Genomic DNA, 21,272 nt, shown 5'->3' on the forward strand with positions numbered 1-21,272 from the left:
CCAAGGTGCAGTGTAAAATGGTGTTAATATTTGTAATGTCTATAGAAGCATTTTATAATCGTAATCTGATATGAAATTGTTAACCAGTGTGTCAAACTCAAATAGAAACCAATTCTTCTAGGCCTCATATTGACTTAAAAAAACATAAATTAACATTGTGGAGGTTGTATTGTATTTTTATTTATTTTGTTAAACATTTCCCAGTTACATTTTAATCTGGTTCTCACTGCACTGTGGAGCTTTTTGGCCAAGAAGACAAGAATACAAGCTTGAGATGTGTGGTGTAAACTTTTTTTTTTTTATCAATGTCCAGGAGTTATAGATGAGTAGGAAAAGGAGAAAAAAGAATTTATTGTAAACCCTCCCTATTTTTAGTATTTTAAGGGTTGAAACCACAACGGAAAAAGAGGCTGTCTAAAATTGAGGTGGCTGATCTGTTTTCTCAATTTAATTTCTTTTAACCTATGTTATGTTCTAGTATTCCGTCCCATATCGGCTCAAGCCAAACTCCGCATGAATCACCGAACAGATTTAGATTTTTCTGCACCAAAATTGGATTTGGATGTGAGGCTACAAGATATAGGCATTGAATTGAATAAATTACAGGTGATATTGATTTTGTAAACTATTTTGAATTGTCAATTATATATTTTTTAAAATGAGAGCTAAATTTTGGAAATAATCTTCAGTATTTAAATAGTATATTTTATATACTTTTTATTTTCTCTGTGGTTAGAAAAAGGTAAACAATTGAGGCATTTGCTTACTTTCAGTGATTAGATAATACTTTTTTTCCTGAGACATTTAAGAACATTTACTTTTTTTCCATTTATTAGTATTTCAGTATCATGGAGCTCCTTGAATCAGTTGACATGATGACTCAAAACCTGCCATATAGGAAGTATAGGCCTGATGTACTTGTTCACAACAATGCCAAGAAATGGTAAGCATATTTTTTTCTTAAACATGCTTTATTCAAGATAAAATTGCAAAATGATATTTGAAAATAATTTCTGGGAATAATTTATATATTTGAAAGGGAGGGGGGTGCATTGTTGGTTTATTTTCTTCACCCATTATTTTCTACCTTCTTATTTATAGGTACTTGTGTATTTTTTAGACATAGCTAGTCTGAGGCTAACATTAGGATAGCTATTAATTCCTGGGTCATTAATTTGATATGTTAAATTTTGAAATTAAATACAAAGTTTGAAATGATAGCATTTGGAATATAACTCTTTTCAAGTTGTTATTTAGCAGGACTGAACTTTCTGAATTAAAAACATTTCCTTTAAATTTGACTTTAAATTTCCAAGCTCAGCATTATTACTACTATTTTTTAAAGCCTTATATGATAAATTATCTGAACATATTCTATCAGATATTGGATTCCAAAGCTTTATCTGTCAAATACTTTGCAGTTTACATTCCCTTCATTGTCTGGAACCTTTAGACATGTTGACTTTTTCTTCCTTGAGCCAGTTTCCAATATATGAACTACTTTGTAGTGTGTAAATCATGTTCCTGTAAATCAAGCTACCTTAACTTTCTTAAAATGAAATTTGAAAATCTAGCAAATGTTTTCCTCATTTGTTTCCTCTTATTTTTTTAACCAGACCTTTGATTTTAATGATATAAGGAATTCCATTGAGGAAACCTCTTTAACTAATGTAGATTGGCAATTGTATTGTTATAGCCTTTAAAGGTAGAGGAAGAATGGAATAAGCATTTATATAGCACCTGCCATGTGCCATATATTGTGCTAAATCTTTAAAAATATTTCATTTGATTTTCATAGTAGCCCTTGAAAAAAGTAGGTATTGTTATGTTCATTTTGCAGTTGGGGAAACTGAGGCAAACAGAGGTTGAATGACTTGGCCAGGGTCACACAGGTAGTAAGTATCTGAGCTTGGATTTGAACACAGGTCTTCCTTACTCCAGGTCCACCACTTTATCCACTGTGCCACCTAACTGCATGTAGCGATTGAGGGGCAGCTAGGTGTGCAGTGGATAGAGCCACCTGCCCTGGAGTCAGGAGGACCTGAGTTCAAATCTGGCCTCAGACACACAATACTTCCTAGCTGTGTGACTCTGGGCAAGTCACTTAACCCCAACTGCTTCCCTTAAAAAAAAAGAAAAAAAGAATTGATTAGGTACCTTTAGAGGTTAAGTGACTTGACTAGGGACATGTGGGTAGTATGTATCAGAGGCAGGACACCCAAATTCTTATGTTTCTGACTCTAAGACTGGCTCTTTTCATGCATTTTGCCTTTACATTTGGTTCCTTGTACAGGTAGTAAGATTGACTCAGTCCAATTTCTCTTCTTACTATTTCCTTCTTGGTGGCCAAGGTGCTAGTAGTCTATAACTGACAAAAAGAATAGCAGAAGGGAAGACGAAAAAAAATCACCTGGCTAATTTTCCGTTGAGATAATAAATTGCTTCATTAATATGTACTTTTAGAATATGTATAATTTCAACTTTATCTCTTAGAGCTATTTTATATATATATTTTTCATTAGGTGGAAGTATGCAATAACTGGTATTCTTAAAGTAAATATCCAGCCCAGGCTGCGCATGTGGTCATGGAAATACATATGTGAACATAGGCAAAACGTGAAGCAGTATAAAGAGCTTTATAAGAGAAAGATAAGAAGTAAGAAGCCAGCTGATGAAATTCTAAGCTCTTTGCAGGTTAGCATTTTTTTTTAAAACATTGATGATATGTTGACTGTACTATACTACTTGAAACTTCTTTTGTCTTTTAACAGTTGCCAATTTTCCTGATTCCACTCATTATTTTTTTCTCTTAATGGCAGCTCTTCTCTGTTTGTACCGTCTACTAATGTCTGTCTGTTGTGTTTTTTTTCTATTTTTTCTCCATATTCACTTTCATAAAGGAATCATCCTCTCAACTATCATTTATATGTCATTGAAGACTCTCCTAAGTTATCTGAGCCTTTAGAATTTGACTAAATCTGGAAGCTTTTTGGAATTAATGAAATCTTCCTGGGGTCACAGTTATGTTAAAGTTTTACTATGTCACTTCTCTGATTAAGTATCTGTAAACATTGCATTGCAAACAGTGCCTACAATGGCTTTCTAGACTTTCAGATTTTTAAAGTTTACATAGTCCAGTCACTATACCTTATTTCACACAATTTGCTAACATAGATCCTATATGCTAATCATAAGAATTTCCTTAGTCTCATATATATTTCACGTTAATTTCTGCACGCAAATCTTTGTTTATGTGCTCTGCTTACAGTGCTCATAACCTCTTGGTTTTTCTATGACTATCAAAATTCTGTTCATACATTAAGACCAAGATCCTATCCTTTCCCCCTTATAAAATTTTCAACTACTGTGGCTTATACTGATTTTTTCTTTCTCTGAATTAGCTTTAACATGTTTAGTCTGTGCCTCCTAATTTTATATTTGCATTGTTTGTGTAGTGTTGTTCGTTTTTCTTTCTACCAGTAAATTTTTAGTTTATAGAATCCTATAGGAGAGAGCTTAGTGATGAAACATTTTTGTTTTCTTGTTTTGTGCAAAAGGAAGTGATAGCCTGGTTAAGTGAAAGGTGAGCCAAAGCTCACACAGTTAATTTTCAGTAGTATTAGGACTAGAACTAATGTCTCCTGATTTCGTTCCGGATTCTTTCTGCTCCATGATGATGCCTTTCATTTCTTTAGTTTCCCCTAAGCCAAAATCCATAGTGCTAATTACAAAGTACGCATGCCATTCATTGAAAACAGGTTGATTAATTGATTTGAAGAAACAAAATAAAAATCATTGTTTTGATGCCCCTGGCAGTAAATCAATTGATAACTTTATCATGTCTGTGGTTATTCTGTTAAAGGTAAAGCATAGGGTCTTTATTATTACCTAAAATCAGAATTAGTTTCATTTAACATATGTTTATATTTAAAGTGATTATTGAATAGATTTTTTTGCTAATGCTGTACTGCGTTATGTTTCAAACATATGAATATATTTTAAAATTCTATCCTTTTTTTGTTTGTCGTGGCAGTGTCTGCTGCAGCTAATAGTATAGGCACAGCTTTTCGGGTGTTACTCTTGAAAAATGAGATGTTTTCCATTTCATACTTATTTCTCTTCATTTCTGCTCTCTAGTTCTTTCGTCGTTTCTTTGTTTTGCTCACTCTGTGTCATCCTTCCAACACACAAAACTTGCCTCAACTTACACTACAGTAATTTAATAGAGGATATCCTATATAAAGTTACATAGATGATGTTCACACGTCTTTTCTCTTTTTACTTTCAGCATTTGGAAAAGATCTTGGATGTATTTAACATCATTTTGGCAAGACAACAAGCAGAAGTTGAGGTAAATTTGTAAATTTTTTTCAGTTACTGGAAAGTAAGACCAAGCTCTTTGAAATTAGAGGATAAAATCATATGGATTCCAGTTTATGTACCTAAAATACTTTGGCTGAGACCCTGCCTTACCCATTTTAATCTTGGGTTACTTTCTGTGAAAATAGTAGTCCTTTAAATTCTTGAATTTATTGAAGAGAAATACATTATTATAAAAGGGCAGTGGCTTTTACTGAATTCTTGCTTTTCATAATAAGAAGGAAACTTCTCTGTCAGCAGCAATTCTTAGAAACCATAGAGAGGTATAAGACTTTTGAATCCGTAATTTGGATAAATATGTTTTTGCATATGTTCTGTTGTAAAAGTATGTCCATAGGGCATTTATTTGCTTAACCATATAGGCTTCTGAAAGAACAGTATGAATTTATTTTTTTAACTACTAACTATAAGCCAGTTCATCGTATTTATTTCATAAATTCATTTTTATATAGTTTAATATAATTTTCATTTGTATAATATTCATAGATAAAGAAAGCTGGACTCAAAATTTATGGAGCATATCCTGAGGAAAATAGAGGCTGGTTTGGTTGGATGTGGAATTGGTCGGAGTCAAACAGTAATGAGCAAGCAGATGCTAAACCTGCAAGTATGTTCATTTAGTTAATTCATAGTGTCATTAATCTTTTAAAACTAAATTCTTGTAATTCTTTATTTACATTTCCATGCCAGTTTGCCTCAGAAATGTGAATTCATTCATTTTGGTGCATTTGGAATTGATTTAATGACTTGTTATATAGTTGTGGTTCATTGTCACCTTGGAAAGAAGTTTCTGGTGAAGTTATGTTAATCAGTAAATATTTATTATGGGCTTACTGTCTGCCTGCCACTGTTGTGCCCTGGGGATATAAATAGGAAAAACAGAAAAACTTCTACCTTCAATGAACTTGCAATCTAAAAGGGCAAGACTACACATAAAAGGCAAAAGGAAGTTGAGGGGAGGGGAGGAAGGGCTGGGGAAAGTATCTGGAGTATCTTTGGAGTCCCAGAGTAGAGCAGCCAGGTGAGAAATGAGGAGATGCTTTGAGCTGAGCTCCCTCCTTAAATGGAAGTTTTGGAGTTCAAGTTCTGTCCTCCAGTCAGAAGAACACAGGATGGTGATGAGCTGGAATACCTGTTGGGATCTTATAGAACGATGAGATTTTCTCAGTAAATTTCCTATAAGTTCCCCCAAGAATCAGTGCTTGGCCCTGTGCTCTTTAATACTTTTATTAATGACTTAGATAAAATTGTTTTATGAACAAATTGAATGGGAAATAATTAAGTGGTTACTCTGTCCCAAATATTATACTAAGCACTAGAGATACAAATACAAAAGTGAGACCATCTCTGCCCTCAAGGAGCTTATATTCTAATAGGCAGGAATACTCCTATAGAAGTGTGGTGGCTGGGGAAGGGAGTTATAGTCTAGAGAGTAAAAAAAAAAGATGAATAGAACAGTAGAACATTATCTGCCATGCTTCTTCCAGAGAAAATGGTTGTATTGATTCCAATATAGTTCTCAGAGCAAGAGGTGGAAATCAGGGGGGTGGGAGTCGGGGGGTGGTATAGGGAAGATGCATGAAGATGAGGCAGCTAGGTGGGGTAGCAAATTGGCCACTGAATCTTGAGTCAGAAAAAGCTGAGTTCAGATCTGGCCTTAGACACTACCTGTGTGATCCCAGATAAATAATTTCGCCACTACCTCAGTTTCCTTATCTGTAAAATGGGGATAGTAATAATAATAGTAATAATAATAATGCCTACCTCCTGTGGTTGTTGTAAGGATAAAACGGTTTTAAAGTTATTTGCAGATCTTAAAAAAACATATAAATGCTAGCTGCAGGTGTTGTTGGTTGTTGTTTCAAGGAATGAACCACGAATACAGAGACAAAAATGAAAGTTAATTAGGGGATAGTAATATGACAATTACTATCTGTTCTTAACAGTTTGCTAGGCGTTTTACAACCTATTTCCTTATTTTTTTTAAAGGCAGCAAGCAATAGCTGAACATGTTTATATGCATGATTTCTTTACATAATTTATGAATATTTTGTTTAGTTATGATAAGCTTCATTTTGTGGATGCTTAATTTCTAAAGAATTTCTTAATTGAATTTTCACTGTAATTTAGAAAATAAAATCTCAGTAACATTTTTCATACTCCATTTCATAATGAGTGGACTTTTATTCCATCTACCTTTGGTCCCTTAAACAACATTTCTTAAAGCCAGTAATTAATAATTTAATTGTTTTTATGTCTGGCATTGTATATCTTTTAAAATTCTTTGCAGGCATTATCAAAACATAAGAAATACTGCATGTTGAAAACATTTAAGAAAGGCTAAACTACAGTTAATGTAATTTTATTAATTTTTTTTTTATTTCTAATCTATAAGGTCTTGAAGAATATATGACAGCTGAAGAGAAGGCTAAACTCTATGAAGCAATTGGTTATAGTGAAACCGTGGTTGACCCAACGTTGCCCAAAACAGTATGATATCATTACATAGAAATTTGCTAAATGTTTGATGCAACCATTTCTTTTTATATCATCTTATTATTTTGTGGAATCTATTTTTTATATTTGGAAAAGTATGTAATATAAAATAAGAATGTGTGTACAAAATAGTTTATTTCATTTATCTTTAATGAATGCTTTGATATTCTTAAAAGATTTAGCATTCGTTACCATATCAGAATTGGTGATCAAAAAATAAAACAACAAAAACCAATCTGTATGGATTTGATCCTAAATTATGACACTTTAAAGCTGAGTGGATCTTACAGGTCATTAAGTCAAAGCCCCTTTTATATACAAAGAAGAAGGTTTCGCAGAAATATGTTCCCTAAAGTTTCTGAGCTAGGCACCAGTGCACTGACTTCTAGTCCTATGTTCTCAGGTAGAGAAATCCTTCCTGATTTTGGCTAGCAAGAGGCTCCCCAGCCTGCTATGGCTCATTTTGAATTCATTTATCCTTCATTGGTAGTTCAAGAAAAGCTGAGCCACAGCATTTTGGCTCTGACCCAGTGTACCTGCCTACCCCTGACAAGTTCCTTTGTGCATTGGCTCTTAGGAGAACCAGGGAAAACGACTTGGGTAGGTACATACCATATTTGAAGGGTTTTTCAGCCAGTACTGTCAAATGCTTGGCTGCTAGGTGGTACAGTGGCTTAGATTCAGAAGACTCATCTTCATGAGTTCAGATCTGTCCTCAGACACTTTTACTAGCTGTATGACCCTGGACAAGTCACTTAACCCTGTGTGCCTTAGTTTCCTCATCTGTAAAAAAAAGCTGGAGAAGAAAATAGCAAACTACTCAGTGTCTTTGCCAAGAAAACCCCCAAATGGAGTCACAAAGAATCAGACATGATTGAACAACAAATTGAATGCTTATCTTTGTAGTATAGTCATATTGTTATATAATTTATTTGTGAATATAACATTTCCCCTTGCAAAAGAGAGATTAAGAATTGCTACCTGTTTCTTCATGTCATATAGCAACTTTATAACTAGATGTATTTAAAGTATTTTAGATTCTTTGAAAAAACGGTTGTGGAAATAATAATAGGTATGTTCATTTTTTATTCAATTTTCTTTTTATGCTTCTTTACATATTCCCTAGTATGAAGCCAAAAAATTATTTCTACGCTTGGAAAGCATGCATATTTCCTTAAGGGAAAAGCAGAAAAAATCTGAGTTGGTACATATTTCCTTAGGAGAATTCAGCACATTGATCATACAACGACCGGGAGCACAAGCAATAAAGTAAGCACCCCTCTATCTCAATTTTAATCCTATTATGAGGAAAGATCACAATGTAAGAATTAGAATATGTCGGAATCTTACTTATTTTTCAGTATTTCTATAGGCATGCTACTGTTTAATGGGTTTAATACTGTTTAAAAGTTTCTTTTTAAGTATAGTTTTTATGACTTTTGTATAATTTTAAAATATGTCCAGAACTTGTTTTTGGTGTGAGAAGCGATGTGCAGTCACCAACTAGTTTTATTGTGTTTCAATCTTGTTATGGAATTTGATGATACTTCCTTTCAAAGTTGAACTTAATACGTATGATAAATGCTAGCTTTTCTAGATCACTAAGTAGGTATTGAGAAAAGTTTGAAGTTAATATAAAGTCAACATGCATTAATTAAGGACTTAGTATGTGGCAGGCATTATGCTTAGGACTGGTGATACAAAGAAAGGCAAAAATAGTCTCTGCCCTCAGGGAGATGACATTTGAATGTTGTGAGACAACACGTAAATAACTATGTATGTACAAGATGTAGACAGAATAGGTGAAAGGTAATCTAAGGGGGGAAGGCACCAGTAGTTGGGTGGACCGTGAAAGAAGGTGTAGAAGGTGAACTTTGAAGGAAGTCAGGTGAAGCAAGAAGTGAGAACATTCCAGGCATGGAGGACAGCCTGTGCAAAGGAAGGTGAGATGGAGTGAACAGCAAGGAACAGCAAATAGGATAGAATAGCCAGATGCTAGACTTTGTGAAAGGGATTTAACGTGGAGGAAGAATGGAAATAAAGGAGGAGGCCAGGTTTTAAAGAGCTTTGTGGGTCAAAAAGAGGACTTTATATTTAATCCTGTAGGTAATGGGAAGCCACTGGAGTTTGGTGAGTACTGGGGTGGCATTTTCAGGCCCATGATTTAGGAAAATCATTGTAGAGTCTTACTGGAGGATGGACTGGTATGGTGGGGTTTGAGGCAAGGAGATTGATTAAAAGACTATTATAGTAGTCTAGGCAAGGGCCTGAACCAGAGTGATGACTGTGAATGAAGAGAAGGGGAGGGATGTATCTGAGAGGTACTATAAAGGTCAAGTGCCAAGAGGATTTATCAACTAATTGGATGTATGGGGTGAGGGAGGAATCAAAAATGACACCAGGGTTGCAAACCTGGATGACTGGGAGGGTGGTGGTACCTTTGGTATTACAGGGAACTTAGGAATGGGGGAGGATTTTGTGGATACAGGTAATGGGTTCTGTTTTGGTCATATTTTGTTTGAGATGCTTATGGGACATCCAGTTCAAGATGTCAAAAAGGCAGGTGGTGGTATGGCAGTATAGCTCAGGAGAGAGATTAGAGCTACATGTACAGAGAGGGAATCATTTGCATTCAGATAATAATTGAACCCATGACAGTTCATGAGATCACCAAGTGAGATAATAAAAAGGGATAAGAGAAGAGGGCTCAGAAGAGAACTCTGAGGGATGATAACCACTTTTTGTGGTTATGACAAAAATAGAGAACCAATAAAGCAGACTGACACACATTTAAAGCTCTGCCACTTCAGACAGAAAATATTTTTCCTTGAATTTATTGATTGGGAATTATGAAATTTTAATTTAAACTATTAATTTTTGTTTCATATTTTTAATATTGAAAATGCTTATTTTGTATATAAATTTTTGTGCTGTCCTTTTTCACATAGATTTGAAAGCAAGATAGACTCATTTCATGTTACTGGTTCATCAAGTTATGACTCAAAACCTTGTCTCCTTTCTCCATTGGATGACTTTTCTTCACTTTTCAAAATTATGTTTGAGACCAACCCATTAGATGGATCTGCTGCTCAGAGATGTGTTATAGAAGCTGAGCCTTTGGAAATCATGTATGATGCAGTAAGTAAAGATCTTTCTGTCGTCATAGATTTTTCTTTGATGTCCGTGTAAAAATAAGCTTGTGTATCATGCTAGTGATAATTGTATTTTAATAGAAAACAGTGAATGGTGTAGTGGAATTCTTTCGACCCCCAAAAGAAGTTCGTTTGGCACAGTTGACAACAGCAACTTTGATGAAATTGGAAGAATTTCGTGAGAAAACAGCAACAGGTAAATGCTAACATTCACTGCTGGTGAATCAAAAGACAAAGTCATTTAACACATAAAGAAATGCTTAGTTTATTATTTTAAAGGCTATAATCTTAAATTTTCTAGATAAATTGTTGTGGAATTTGATTTGATTTATTTTTATCTTTAAATATCAATAGGGTAATAAATGTGAAGCATTTTGGTGTAGTGGAGGACAGTCCTCAGAGACAGGAATTTCTAGATTCAAGTCCTGCCTCTGACACATCCTGGTCCTGTGATCCTGGGCAAGTCATTTAATCTCTCAGTGCCTCAGTAATTTGTTTGAGAATGTAAATTGTCCAACAGTTTACTGTTCTGCCTTTGGGAATAAATATCCTTGATTGGGAGTTTCCTACATCAGTAAAATCACGAATTCCCTTCCCCCTAAAAAATGGTAGTAAATATATCCTTTTCACACTTGAAAGGATCAAAACTAAATTTGTACTATTAAATTTTCGGTTACTCTTTTAGGGGATACTAAGGCTGGTTTTTAACTTATTTCTTTTGACACCTAGTTTTGGTTTTCCTTTTCCTTCCTTTCTCACACTTTCCCTTTCTGTTTATTATCGTTTAGTCTTTTGATGTCATAATTCCTTGCTAAGTTCACCTGTATTTGTAACCTTATATTTTCCTGAATGATGTTTTTATGTCACTTTTTCTGTGCTATTTATAATTGGTAATATGTTGCAGTCAGTTTGTGCCCATCTTAATTCTTTGGATGCTATGTTATAGTAGGGGAAATGAGACATGTACCCAAATAATTCTACAAAAACTAGTTTGAATTATATACATATGATGAGTTCAACAGAGTGGCTAATTAAAGGACAGAAGCGTTACCTTTGATAATTAATGGAGGACGGTGACCTGTTGTATTCTTGGAGACTTCCATAATGACATTAATTCATTAATGTTCATTTTTGTTCAGCTCATTAATTTATCTTTTATATGATTATTCAGCCAGTTTTAAATCTTCCTAATTGTATTATGATGGTTACTACATTTGTGAAGTTGATTGTCTCTGTAGTATGTATGTTAAAATTATATATACAACTCTCAGATTTACTTAATGTATAATTGACATATCAATTAGGCCACAAATACTAATTGTGTTCTGGTTGTAATTAAAAATGACTAATTATTAAGTTTTTTATTTTAAAGGTCTATCGTATATTATTGAAACACAGAAAATTCTTGATCTCAAAATTAATATGAAGGCTTCATATATTATTATCCCCCAAAATGGATTTTATACTCCCACATCAAATATACTTCTCTTGGATCTTGGTCATCTAAAGGTATACATTTATAATATATTATAATATATATAAAGTTTTCTAAATATTATTTTGATAATTCTGAATATATTTGCTACCTCTTTGTTGTTGATGAAATGAAACCTAGCTTGTTACATGGATATTATGCTGTGGTGTATGTAATTTTTTTTTTAGAGATATAAACTGTTACCAAAATTAGCAGATGAAATCTTCTTCCTTGGTGATTTAAAATAATTTGAATTTTCATCTAGTCAGGTTGGTTCAGTACATCTCTAAATGAAGATGTACAGGATGAGCCACATAATTTGTGATGCATTTCTTGTGAAAAAGCAGATTACCTATCTCATTTTGTTACGGTCTTTTTTTCCCCACCTGTATGAATTAATATTGTTCCCAGTTATTTATTTTATGTTTGTCAAAAATGGAAGCTTTAAAGTGAAGCCATGCTTTGAACTGTTTTAAATACATCTTCATAATGTTAATTTTTAAGGTATCAAGCAGGAATCGTTCGGAGTTACCACACATTGAAAAAAATCAGTGTAATATCGAAGAGATTATGTCTAGAGCTTATGATAATTTTGATATTCAGCTTAGTAGCATACAGCTACTTTTTAGCACAGCTGGTAAGTATAACATAAATCATTGTTTTTCTCCCCCTTGTATTCTCTAAATTTGAGTCTTGGGTGTTTTATTGGAAGTTTCATCCTTTAGAATTATTTTCTTCTTTGGGTATAACAGATTCCCACAGTATGAGAACTTAGATGACTCAATAGGATTGAATATAATTCAAGGTTTTTCTTGGAGTTAGAATTTAGTTTTTCTTTTACCAAACTGTCAATTTTCAATCTAAAATAGTGGTTACACCAAAGTTAATCCAAATTTGGTTCTGGGATATGCTGTAATTATCATCGAAATTATGTCCTGATTTTGCCAGTGTTAAAATTAGTTTGCATTTCCAAAACCAAGGACACAAAGTGCAGAAACTTATGAAGTTGTAGAGAGAAATTTGTCAAAAATTTCCTGTACAAAATCAGTATATTGCTATATTTTAATACTTTTGTTAGGGGAGTTTTATGAACAACAGTTCTTAAAGCTCATTAACACTACTCATGCTAATGTTTGGGGAGATTTTGTAAAGAAAGGATGAAATCTCCTAGTGTTACATACTTATCTATGATTGTGATACTGTTCTTATATAGAGCAGATTGACTACTTTATTCACCAAAATTTCATTGATACCATAAGTGCTCTTTAAAAAAAAAAAGACAACCATTCTTTAAATGTGCTTGCATGTTGCAGGTTGGGAGCTAAATAGTGAAATTATGTAATTCAGGTTTGATTTTTTTCTAATTTGATTTTTTCTAATTTTTTCTAATTTTTCTAATTCTAATTTTTTCTGATTTGATTTTTGTAAATATGAGTCCTGAGACATGCCCTCTCTCCCTGGCCTACCTTTCCTTCTAAAATGATTTAGCTTCCTCGTCCATGATATTTACTGCTCTACTCTAATACCTCTGGCTACCTCAAGAGTGTAGGTCAGCAGGAACTTTAAGTAGCAGCAAGGGAAGAAAGAAGTAGAGAAAACAAACCTGGGGGATCACTGTGATCAAGGGAGGATGGAAATAAACAGATGCTAGTGAGAAGTGTTCCAGGATTATGCTGAAGCTTTCAGATGCTATGTATAGCAAATATACATACAGTTAATTTATTGTTTCTAGGTGATGATTGGAAAGAAGCTCGAAAACTCAAGTGTTCTCATCAGCATATCTTGAAGCCGCTGCATTTTAATGTGGAATTGTCCAAGTCCATGGTTGTCACAGATATAAGAATGCCTAAGTAGGTTTCATCTCTTGGTTATAAGGGCTTTGTTTTTTAGTAATTGGATCATTAGGAAAATATTTCGTATATTTGACTCTTTTAAAAGATGTAGAGGACTCTTTAACAAATAGATTTTAAGTATCTGGCTGAATGAATGAATTTAATTCATGTAGATTACCCTGTTTAAACAAATACCATTTTAATGTCTGGTTATATATAATGAATTTAATTGCTTGTTTTGGAAGATGACCCAATAATAACAGTGTTTTACTGTTCTTCTTAGAATATATTTTGTTATACAGCTATAATACCTGCTTGTACTAACCCAGATGGGGAACCTTTTCATGTTGTAAGGCCGCATTAATATTTAGGTGTAATCAAAGAAGGCCACATTCAAGAAACTTCAGTTAGATATACATAAAAATGTATATTACCTAACTACTATATACTTGATAATTAAAAAAAAATGAAAACTTAATTTTAAAGTTAACTAACATTTAAAAATTTTTTTTATTAATTTATTTTAATTTATCAACAATCACTTCCATAAGCTTTTAAGTTTCAAATTTTTCTCCCCCTCCCTCCCCAAGATGGCATGCAATCTAATATAGGCTATACATATACATTCCTATTAAACATGTTTTCACATTAGTGATGTTGTAAGAGAGAATTAGAACTAATAGGAGGAACCCCCTGAAAGAGGAAACAAAATACAACAGAAGAAAAAAATAGCAAATAATATGTTTTGATCTGCATTCAAACTCCATAGTTCTTTCTTTGGATGTGGGTAGCATTTTCTATCATGAGGCTTTTGGAAATGTCTTGGATCCTTGTATTGCCGAGGGGGGTTAAGTCTATCAAAGTCAGTCATCACTCAATGTGGCTGTTTCTGTGTACAGCATTCTCCTGGTTCTGCTCACTTCACTCAGCATCAAACCATACAAGTCTTTCTAGGTTTATCTGACATCTGTTCATCATTTCTTATAGCACAGTAGTATTCCATTACATTCATATATCATATTTGCAATTATGATTACAATCTGTATCTTTCTCTCCATTCTTTCCCCCCCATTTATGCTTTTCTTTCTCCTCTCTCCTTTTCCCTCCTGACTAATGTTTTGCTTTTTACCACTGCCTCCCTCAGTCCCACCTCCCTTCTATTAGCCTCCTCCTTTTTCTTTCCCTTTTTGCCTCCTACTGCCTATAGGGCATGTTAGATTTTTATGCCTAACTGATTATGTTACTCCCTTCTTGAGCCAAATCTGATGAGAGTAAGGTTCAAACAATGCTCATCTTCTTTCCCTCTGCTGGAATAGGTTTTTGTGCCTTTTCCTGTGATATAATTTACCCTTGTCTGCCTCCTCCTTTCCTTTTCTCTCAGTACATTTTCTTAGATCAGATTAATTCACTTACTTGTATCCATGTAACCCACTTGATTAGATTTTTTTCATCATTACCTCAAAGTCAATTTATATCCACCCTCTTTATGTATACCCCTTTAACGTGGTGTAACAGCAATACGATTCTCAAGAGTTGCAAGTGTCATCTTCCTTTGTGGGGATGTAAACAGTTTGCCCTTATTAATCACATGTTTCTTTCTGTCCCATTTACCTTTTTATGTCTCTCTTGAGTCTTGTATTTGAAGATCAAATTTTCTGTTGAGCTCTGGTCTTTTTATCAGGAAGGTATGGAAGTCCCCTATTTTGTTGAATATCCATCTCCTCCCCTGAAAGATCATGCTCATTTTTGCTGGGTAGTTGATCCTTGGTTGTAATCCAAGCTCCTTTGCCTTACGGAATATCATATTCCATGCCCTGTGGTCTTTTAATATAGAAGCTGCAAGGTCTTGTTTAATCCTGACTGTGGTTCCATGATACTTAAATTGTTTCTTTCTGGCTGCTAATAGTATTTTCTCTTTGACCTGGTAATTTTGGAATTTGGCTACTATATTCCTTGGTGTTTTCAATTTGGGATCTCTTTCAGGAGGTGATCGGTGGATTCTTTCTATGGCTATTTTACCCTCTGGTTCTAGGACCTCAGGGCAGTTTTCCTTTATGATTTCCTGAAAGATACTGTCCAGGCTCTTTTTTTTCATGATTTCCAGATAGACCAATAATTTTGAAATTGTCTCTCGTGGATCTGTTTTCCAGGTTAGTTGTTTTACCAATGAGGTATTTTGTGTTTTCATCTATTTTTTCATTCTTTTGTTTTTGTTTGACTGATTCTTGCTCTCTCATAGAGTCATTAGCTTCCATTTGCTCAATTCTAATTTTTAACAAATTGTTTTCTTCTATTAGATTTTGTACCTCCTTCCCCATTTGGCCAATTGTATTTTTTAGGGACTTGTTTTCTTCAGTGTACTTTTTTTCCAGTTGGCCAATTGTATTTTTTTAAGGACTTGTTTTCTACAGTTAATTTTTGTCCTTCCTCTTCCAAGCTATTGATTCTCTCTTGCATTCCTCTCATTTCTTTTCCCATTTTTTCTTCTACCTCTCTCAGTTGACTTTTAAAATCCTTCTTGAGCTCTTCTAAGAAGGCTTTTTGGGCTTCAGACCAGTTCATATTCCCTTTTGAGGTTCCAGATGTGGGTTTGTTGACAATGTTGTCCTCTTCAGAATTTCTGCCTTGATCTTCATTCTTCGCATAATAAGAATCTATTGTATGTTTCTTTTTGCTCATGATATTTGCTTATTTCCTGGCCTTTAAAGAGATTGGGCTCATTCTGGTGGGGAGTGAAGGACACTGACCCAAGCTTCTTGTGTTGGGAGCCTAGGGCCTGGTCAATGGCTTTGTATGCTGGGGCCTCCAATGTTGGCAGTTGGAAGCTGTAGGATTCTGGCAGCTTACCTGGTGTTGGGCTGGAATCAGCAACGCTAGAACTTAAGGGGTAGTATTGAGTGTAGTGTAGCTCCTGGAGATTTCCCTCTCACCCAGGCCTTTCCTTCCTTTTTCTTTCTTGAGCTCCTTTCAGGTGAATATTATAGGGTGTTTATCCATCTGGGGCCCCTTGGAGCGCTGCTTCCCTTAGTTTTGCTGAGGCACTGGGAGAGCCGGTTGCTGTAGAATGCCAAGGCACCTGGTGGTTTTCTGAGCTGGTTTCCACCAGTTCTCCCACCCTCAGTGAGGCACTCAGGGGTCCAGGTGTTGGTGTCTGCCTCCTGCACCACCTGGGCTTCAGGATCTCTTCCTGGTATGCTGAGGTGAGGCTTTCCACTAGCTTCCTGGGTTGCCTCCCATTCTGTACTGCTCCCTTTCCCCCAGGGTAAGAGGGACCTTTCCAGTTAATTCGTCAAGCTACCTGGGCTACTGGAGTGCTGTACCCCATCTTTCTTCTGGTTCAGCTGTTCCAAGGTTTTTCCTGGGGTGATATTTTCTGGGCTTTCAGGGGTTAGTAGGGGGAGGGTAAGAGAGACTCACCTCTTACGGAAGTCTCTAAAGTTAACTAACATTTTAATGACTTTGTTGTGTCTGCTTTTTGTTGGAAAGCATTTGAATATTCGGTTGCAGCATAAAGGTCCACAGTTTCAGTTGATCTTCGTGATGGATATCAGTTGTTTGTGACCTTAAGGGCATCTTGATTTGGGTTAGGTAGGAGAATGTAGATTGAGCAATAAGTGGTTGAAAATCAACAAAGCATTTTTAGACAATGTTGCTGAAGGCGTGTATATTCTACTGCATTTTTCCATATTTCAAATGGATCTTTCTTAGCATCAAACAATGACTTTAAAATGTCATCCACTGAGAGCTCAGTCAGTTCCATCTGTAATTTTTTAGGTGCCTTGGTGTTATCAACTAGGTGAGGCTGAAATGCTCATTTGAACATGATGTCATGATTCTCAAAGTCAGTGAACCTTTCATTGTATTCTCCAGTTAATAGGTCTATAACAGCTGTGTATTCTGCAAATGATTTTCATATATCATCCCCCTCATCAGTGACCTCTGCTAACTGGGGAAAATGTTCATCCAAATTTTCATTTTGAAGTATTTTGAAAAAAACATAGCTTTTTTCGAAATGCTTGGATTTTTTTTGCTACATATTGTATGTAGACTTAGTTTTACCTTGCAAAGAAATATTCAAGTTGTTTTGATTTGACATGTCAATTCCTATAGAAATCTTCTTTCAATAATTCACATTACTGATTTTGTTCTTCATAAAATTTAACCATCTATCCTCACAGAGATAAAATTTTGGCTAACACCTGTCCCTGCAATAGCAAACACTTTAGAAAGATGTGGCAAATCCACACTGAATACTTCATCATTGAACTTTAGCATGTTACGAAACTGATGATGCTTTGTTGCATTTGTCAGAATATAGTTAACAATACTTATAACTTTTTGCAAAGTGTCACTTAAAATAATAGCTTTCGCACAGAGATTTTGCTGATGCAAGATATGATGAAAAGAAATGAGAGCATCTGGATCTATTAATACTTTTATATCTGTGCAATAAACCCTTCCTGTCATGGAAGGGTGCGCTATGTGGGCATACACTCACTAAATATACCAAATTCAATCCAACTTCATGATATTTACCTTAAAAGTTGCTAAAGATATCTATTCCCCATTTTCTGTTCACAAGAATGCCCAAAGAGATAAACTATTCATAGCAAAAAAAATCTTCTGTTATGACCCAAATAAAGTCTAAAACCTACACCGAGACAGTAGTATTGGTTGATTCATCCAAAGAGATTGAATAATGTGTATTTTCCTTTTGAAGTATTGCATGAAGTTGGTCTGTTAAGTTGAAGGCCAGTTCATACTGCTGATCAATTATGGTTCTCCTTGAAAGAGGCAGTTGTTTGTACTTTGAAATGTTATCAGGATCTAAGTATCCTATGACTTCCAACAGTGTATTTTTTTTCACAATTTCTCCATCACTAAATGGCTTCCCTTTTTCCTGAGTATATAAAGTACTTTATAAGTTGCTTCAATGGCATTATTTCCAGGTCTTATTGCTGCTTGAAAGAATTGTCTTTGCTTTTGCTTTTTATCTTTTAATTTCTTCAGTACAACCTTTCATGCCTCTCCCTCTAATTTAAGATATTTGTTGTCCTTATGAGTGTTATAATGCTGATAAGCATTGAATTTCTTTTTTTTTTTTGTTTTTTTTTAAGCATTGAATTTCTTTAATGTTGATATTGCAGTATTACAAAGCAAGCAAATCATCTTATCTTTAGCAGAAACAAAGTAATATTGCAATTCCCAGTCCTCATTTAAAAATAATATTTTCTTTAGTCTTCTTTTGGTCTTCTTTGACATGATGGACTGTTAGACAGAATTAAAATATACTGTTAAACTATACAACTATTCACAAATTCCATTTCAGATAGCAACACAGTGCATGGTTGTCAAAATCTGTTGTACTCGACCCCCATAAACTCTCACCAACCAGCCTCGTGAGGTAGTGGTGCCAGTGAGGTGGGGGAAGTTATAACTAAATAATGAGTATAGCAGCTGTCAAGTTAGCTCTTATGCCTCACTAATGTTCTAATTGTGCCAGTCAATCTAGGAGGATTATTTCGTTGAAACTTACTTTATTCTTTGGTATTTTAAATATGTTCATTTTTATTTTATTTTAATTAATTAATTTATTTTTGGTGAGGCAGTTGGGGTTAAATGACTTGCCCAGAGTCACACAGCTAGTGAGTGTTATATGTCTGAGGCTGGATTTGAACTCTGGTCCTCCTGTGCTCTATCCACTGTACCACCTAATTGCTCCCAAATACGTTCATCTTAAAAATAAAATAAAAATATAAAAGGCAAACAGCATATTAATAAAAATAAAAAGATTTGTTCTGTAAAATTTGGATTCAGTCAAAAAGTTGCACTTGAGGACCTAGAAGGCTACATGTGGCCTTGAGGCTGCAGGTTCCTCACCCCTGGAATAACTCTTAATCATGTAGGACTCAAATCAAGTTTGAATTTGGATTTCTCACCTATTATATACTTAAGAATTGACAGCCAGCATCAGTTATTTCTTTGATACTATGTACTGTTTTCATCATTAATATCATCATCACTGTGATTATCATCACTATTGCCAATAGTGCTATCACCAACACATTAAAAGTCCGATTATTGTTCTCTAACAGCTAGCATTTAATTGTCCTTTTGTGACCAGTCATGTTCCATTAAGGCTGAAGTTTTTTGTCTTCCCTGTCAATGTAACTCTTTTTACTGGTCGTCTCCTATAGTCTCTTTCTTCCATACTCACCCTAAGGAGTATTTGGGTGTCTGCTTTCTTTCTCCATCTTTGATGACTTGAATGTTAGCAGAAATATTGACCTATGAGTCTTTACAATTGTTTGCCTAGAAGGAAAGAGGTAGATGAGAATAGATTTTGGATCCTTAGCTCCTGAGAATCTTGGTCTGTAGTGATGAAGTGAAGAAAGAGCTTAAACTTGAATGAATGAGGGGAAAGCTCAGGCATCCTACTTTGATTTTTGACTCAGCTTTGCCATTTCCCACCCCCAAGCCCCCAGTGCCTTAAAATAGTTAAGCTATTTATCTTTAGTCCTATTGTAATTTGAAGGACAAAGAAAAAGCTCTCCTCTTCAAAACACCCTCTTTTGCTACTAACTGAAATGTTTAAAATGAGAGACAAGCCTTTCATTCCATAACTGGAGAGAAAAGATTTAAAAATGAAAGGGAAATCTGGGAGAATTAGCACTCGGAATAACTGTGTATATGCATGTGACTAATTTCAAGGAAAAAGATGAAAAAATATGATTTTCTCTTAGTTGAGTCTTAACTTAAAATTTTTGTTTTTAATGATTTCTCATCTTTTTGGAATAGATTCAAAGTTTTTGGACATCTACCTCTACTTTCTTTGCAAGTTTCAGATCAAAAATTAAGAGAGATTTTGGAATTAGTTAAAAGCATTCCAAGGCTACAAAGTGGAACTGATGTATCTGCTCCTGCGAGAACTTCTGTGGTAAAGTATTGTTTTAAATTGTTAAAGAAATAGTGCAGTGGATATTTGAAACTTCAAGAAAATTGCCTTAGAACAAAATAATTTTACAAAATCTCAGAATTTTAGAATTGGAAGCCACCTTAACATCCACCTACTTTACTTCATGTCCAAAAAGGAATCTCTACTGCAACATGTGGTCATTAAATTTTTGCTTAAAAATCTTCACTTAGGAGTATCTACCTCCCAAGGCAGTCCATTACATTTCTGGGTAGCTCTGTTTGTTGGAAGATGTTTTATTACACTACATTTCAAACCCCTTTTTGCGGCTTCCTTCCTAATGCTCCTAATTCTATGTTCTCAACCCTTTTTGATGTATGAAAAGTTCAGAAGACATAATTTCTGGGTAATTAATAACCTGTTAGTTATAGTTAGCAAATAATTAACAAAATGATGGTCATCAGTTTTCATAAACCAAAGACGAGCTTTGAGGGCCTTTTGAGAGTTTAAATATAATTGGAAGAATGGGTATTCCTGACAGCTGGAAATCAACTCTAATTGGTTAACAGTTAATGAGAGAATGAATATTATAATGAGAGGTGAACTAAAATCTTCAACTCTTCCTGCTAAAAACATGATCTAATTGTGAAACTCGGCTGCCTCCAGCAATCTGGACAAAAGAATCCATCTTTACCCAGACTACACTGACTGGTTGTCCACTTCATAAGCTGGATTACCCTAAATACTAATGAAAGGTCCCCTGTACAGGGGCTTATTTCCTTAGGGCAAGATCTCACCTAGACTAAATTCTATTTGAAATGTACTTACCCCAAGGATTTGGGCAATCTCATTATCAGCTGTGTCCTTCAGAGACTGGCTGAATAACCTACAGAGATTGATTCTGAATGAGGAAACAGAAAGGGAAAACCTTAATCTTAATTAATAATTGATTATTAATATATGAAAAAAATAATCATTTCTTTCATTTTCACAAACCCAACCTGTCTCACTCCTGTTCTCCTGCC

At 34.6% G+C, this 21,272-nt stretch overlaps 1 protein-coding gene across 4 annotated transcripts in view; it reads left to right on the forward strand.

Moving 5' to 3' along the window:
* Positions 1 to 21,272, forward strand: part of VPS13A (vacuolar protein sorting 13 homolog A) — a 269,159-nt gene that overhangs the window by 49,548 nt on the left and 198,339 nt on the right. For all 4 annotated transcript variants that reach the window (XR_013485955.1, XM_078152664.1, XM_020995599.2 and 1 more), the window contains exons 11-23: positions 479 to 606; positions 837 to 943; positions 2,523 to 2,694; positions 4,289 to 4,351; positions 4,867 to 4,987; positions 6,776 to 6,870; positions 8,003 to 8,145; positions 9,825 to 10,014; positions 10,110 to 10,224; positions 11,401 to 11,537; positions 12,007 to 12,139; positions 13,235 to 13,352; positions 20,133 to 20,271. Coding sequence is in view for 3 of the 4 variants with exons in the window: in XM_078152664.1 (XP_078008790.1) it covers positions 479 to 606; positions 837 to 943; positions 2,523 to 2,694; positions 4,289 to 4,351; positions 4,867 to 4,987; positions 6,776 to 6,870; positions 8,003 to 8,145; positions 9,825 to 10,014; positions 10,110 to 10,224; positions 11,401 to 11,537; positions 12,007 to 12,139; positions 13,235 to 13,352; positions 20,133 to 20,271 (1,661 nt within the window). In the remaining variant the exon portion in view is untranslated. The remainder of the gene's footprint in view (positions 1 to 478; positions 607 to 836; positions 944 to 2,522; positions 2,695 to 4,288; positions 4,352 to 4,866; positions 4,988 to 6,775; positions 6,871 to 8,002; positions 8,146 to 9,824; positions 10,015 to 10,109; positions 10,225 to 11,400; positions 11,538 to 12,006; positions 12,140 to 13,234; positions 13,353 to 20,132; positions 20,272 to 21,272) is intronic.

Source organism: Phascolarctos cinereus, unplaced genomic scaffold, assembly GCF_003287225.1.
Source record: "Phascolarctos cinereus isolate Bilbo 61053 unplaced genomic scaffold, phaCin_HiC Scaffold_4;HRSCAF=312, whole genome shotgun sequence".
Taxonomy (NCBI): Eukaryota; Metazoa; Chordata; class Mammalia; order Diprotodontia; family Phascolarctidae; genus Phascolarctos; species Phascolarctos cinereus.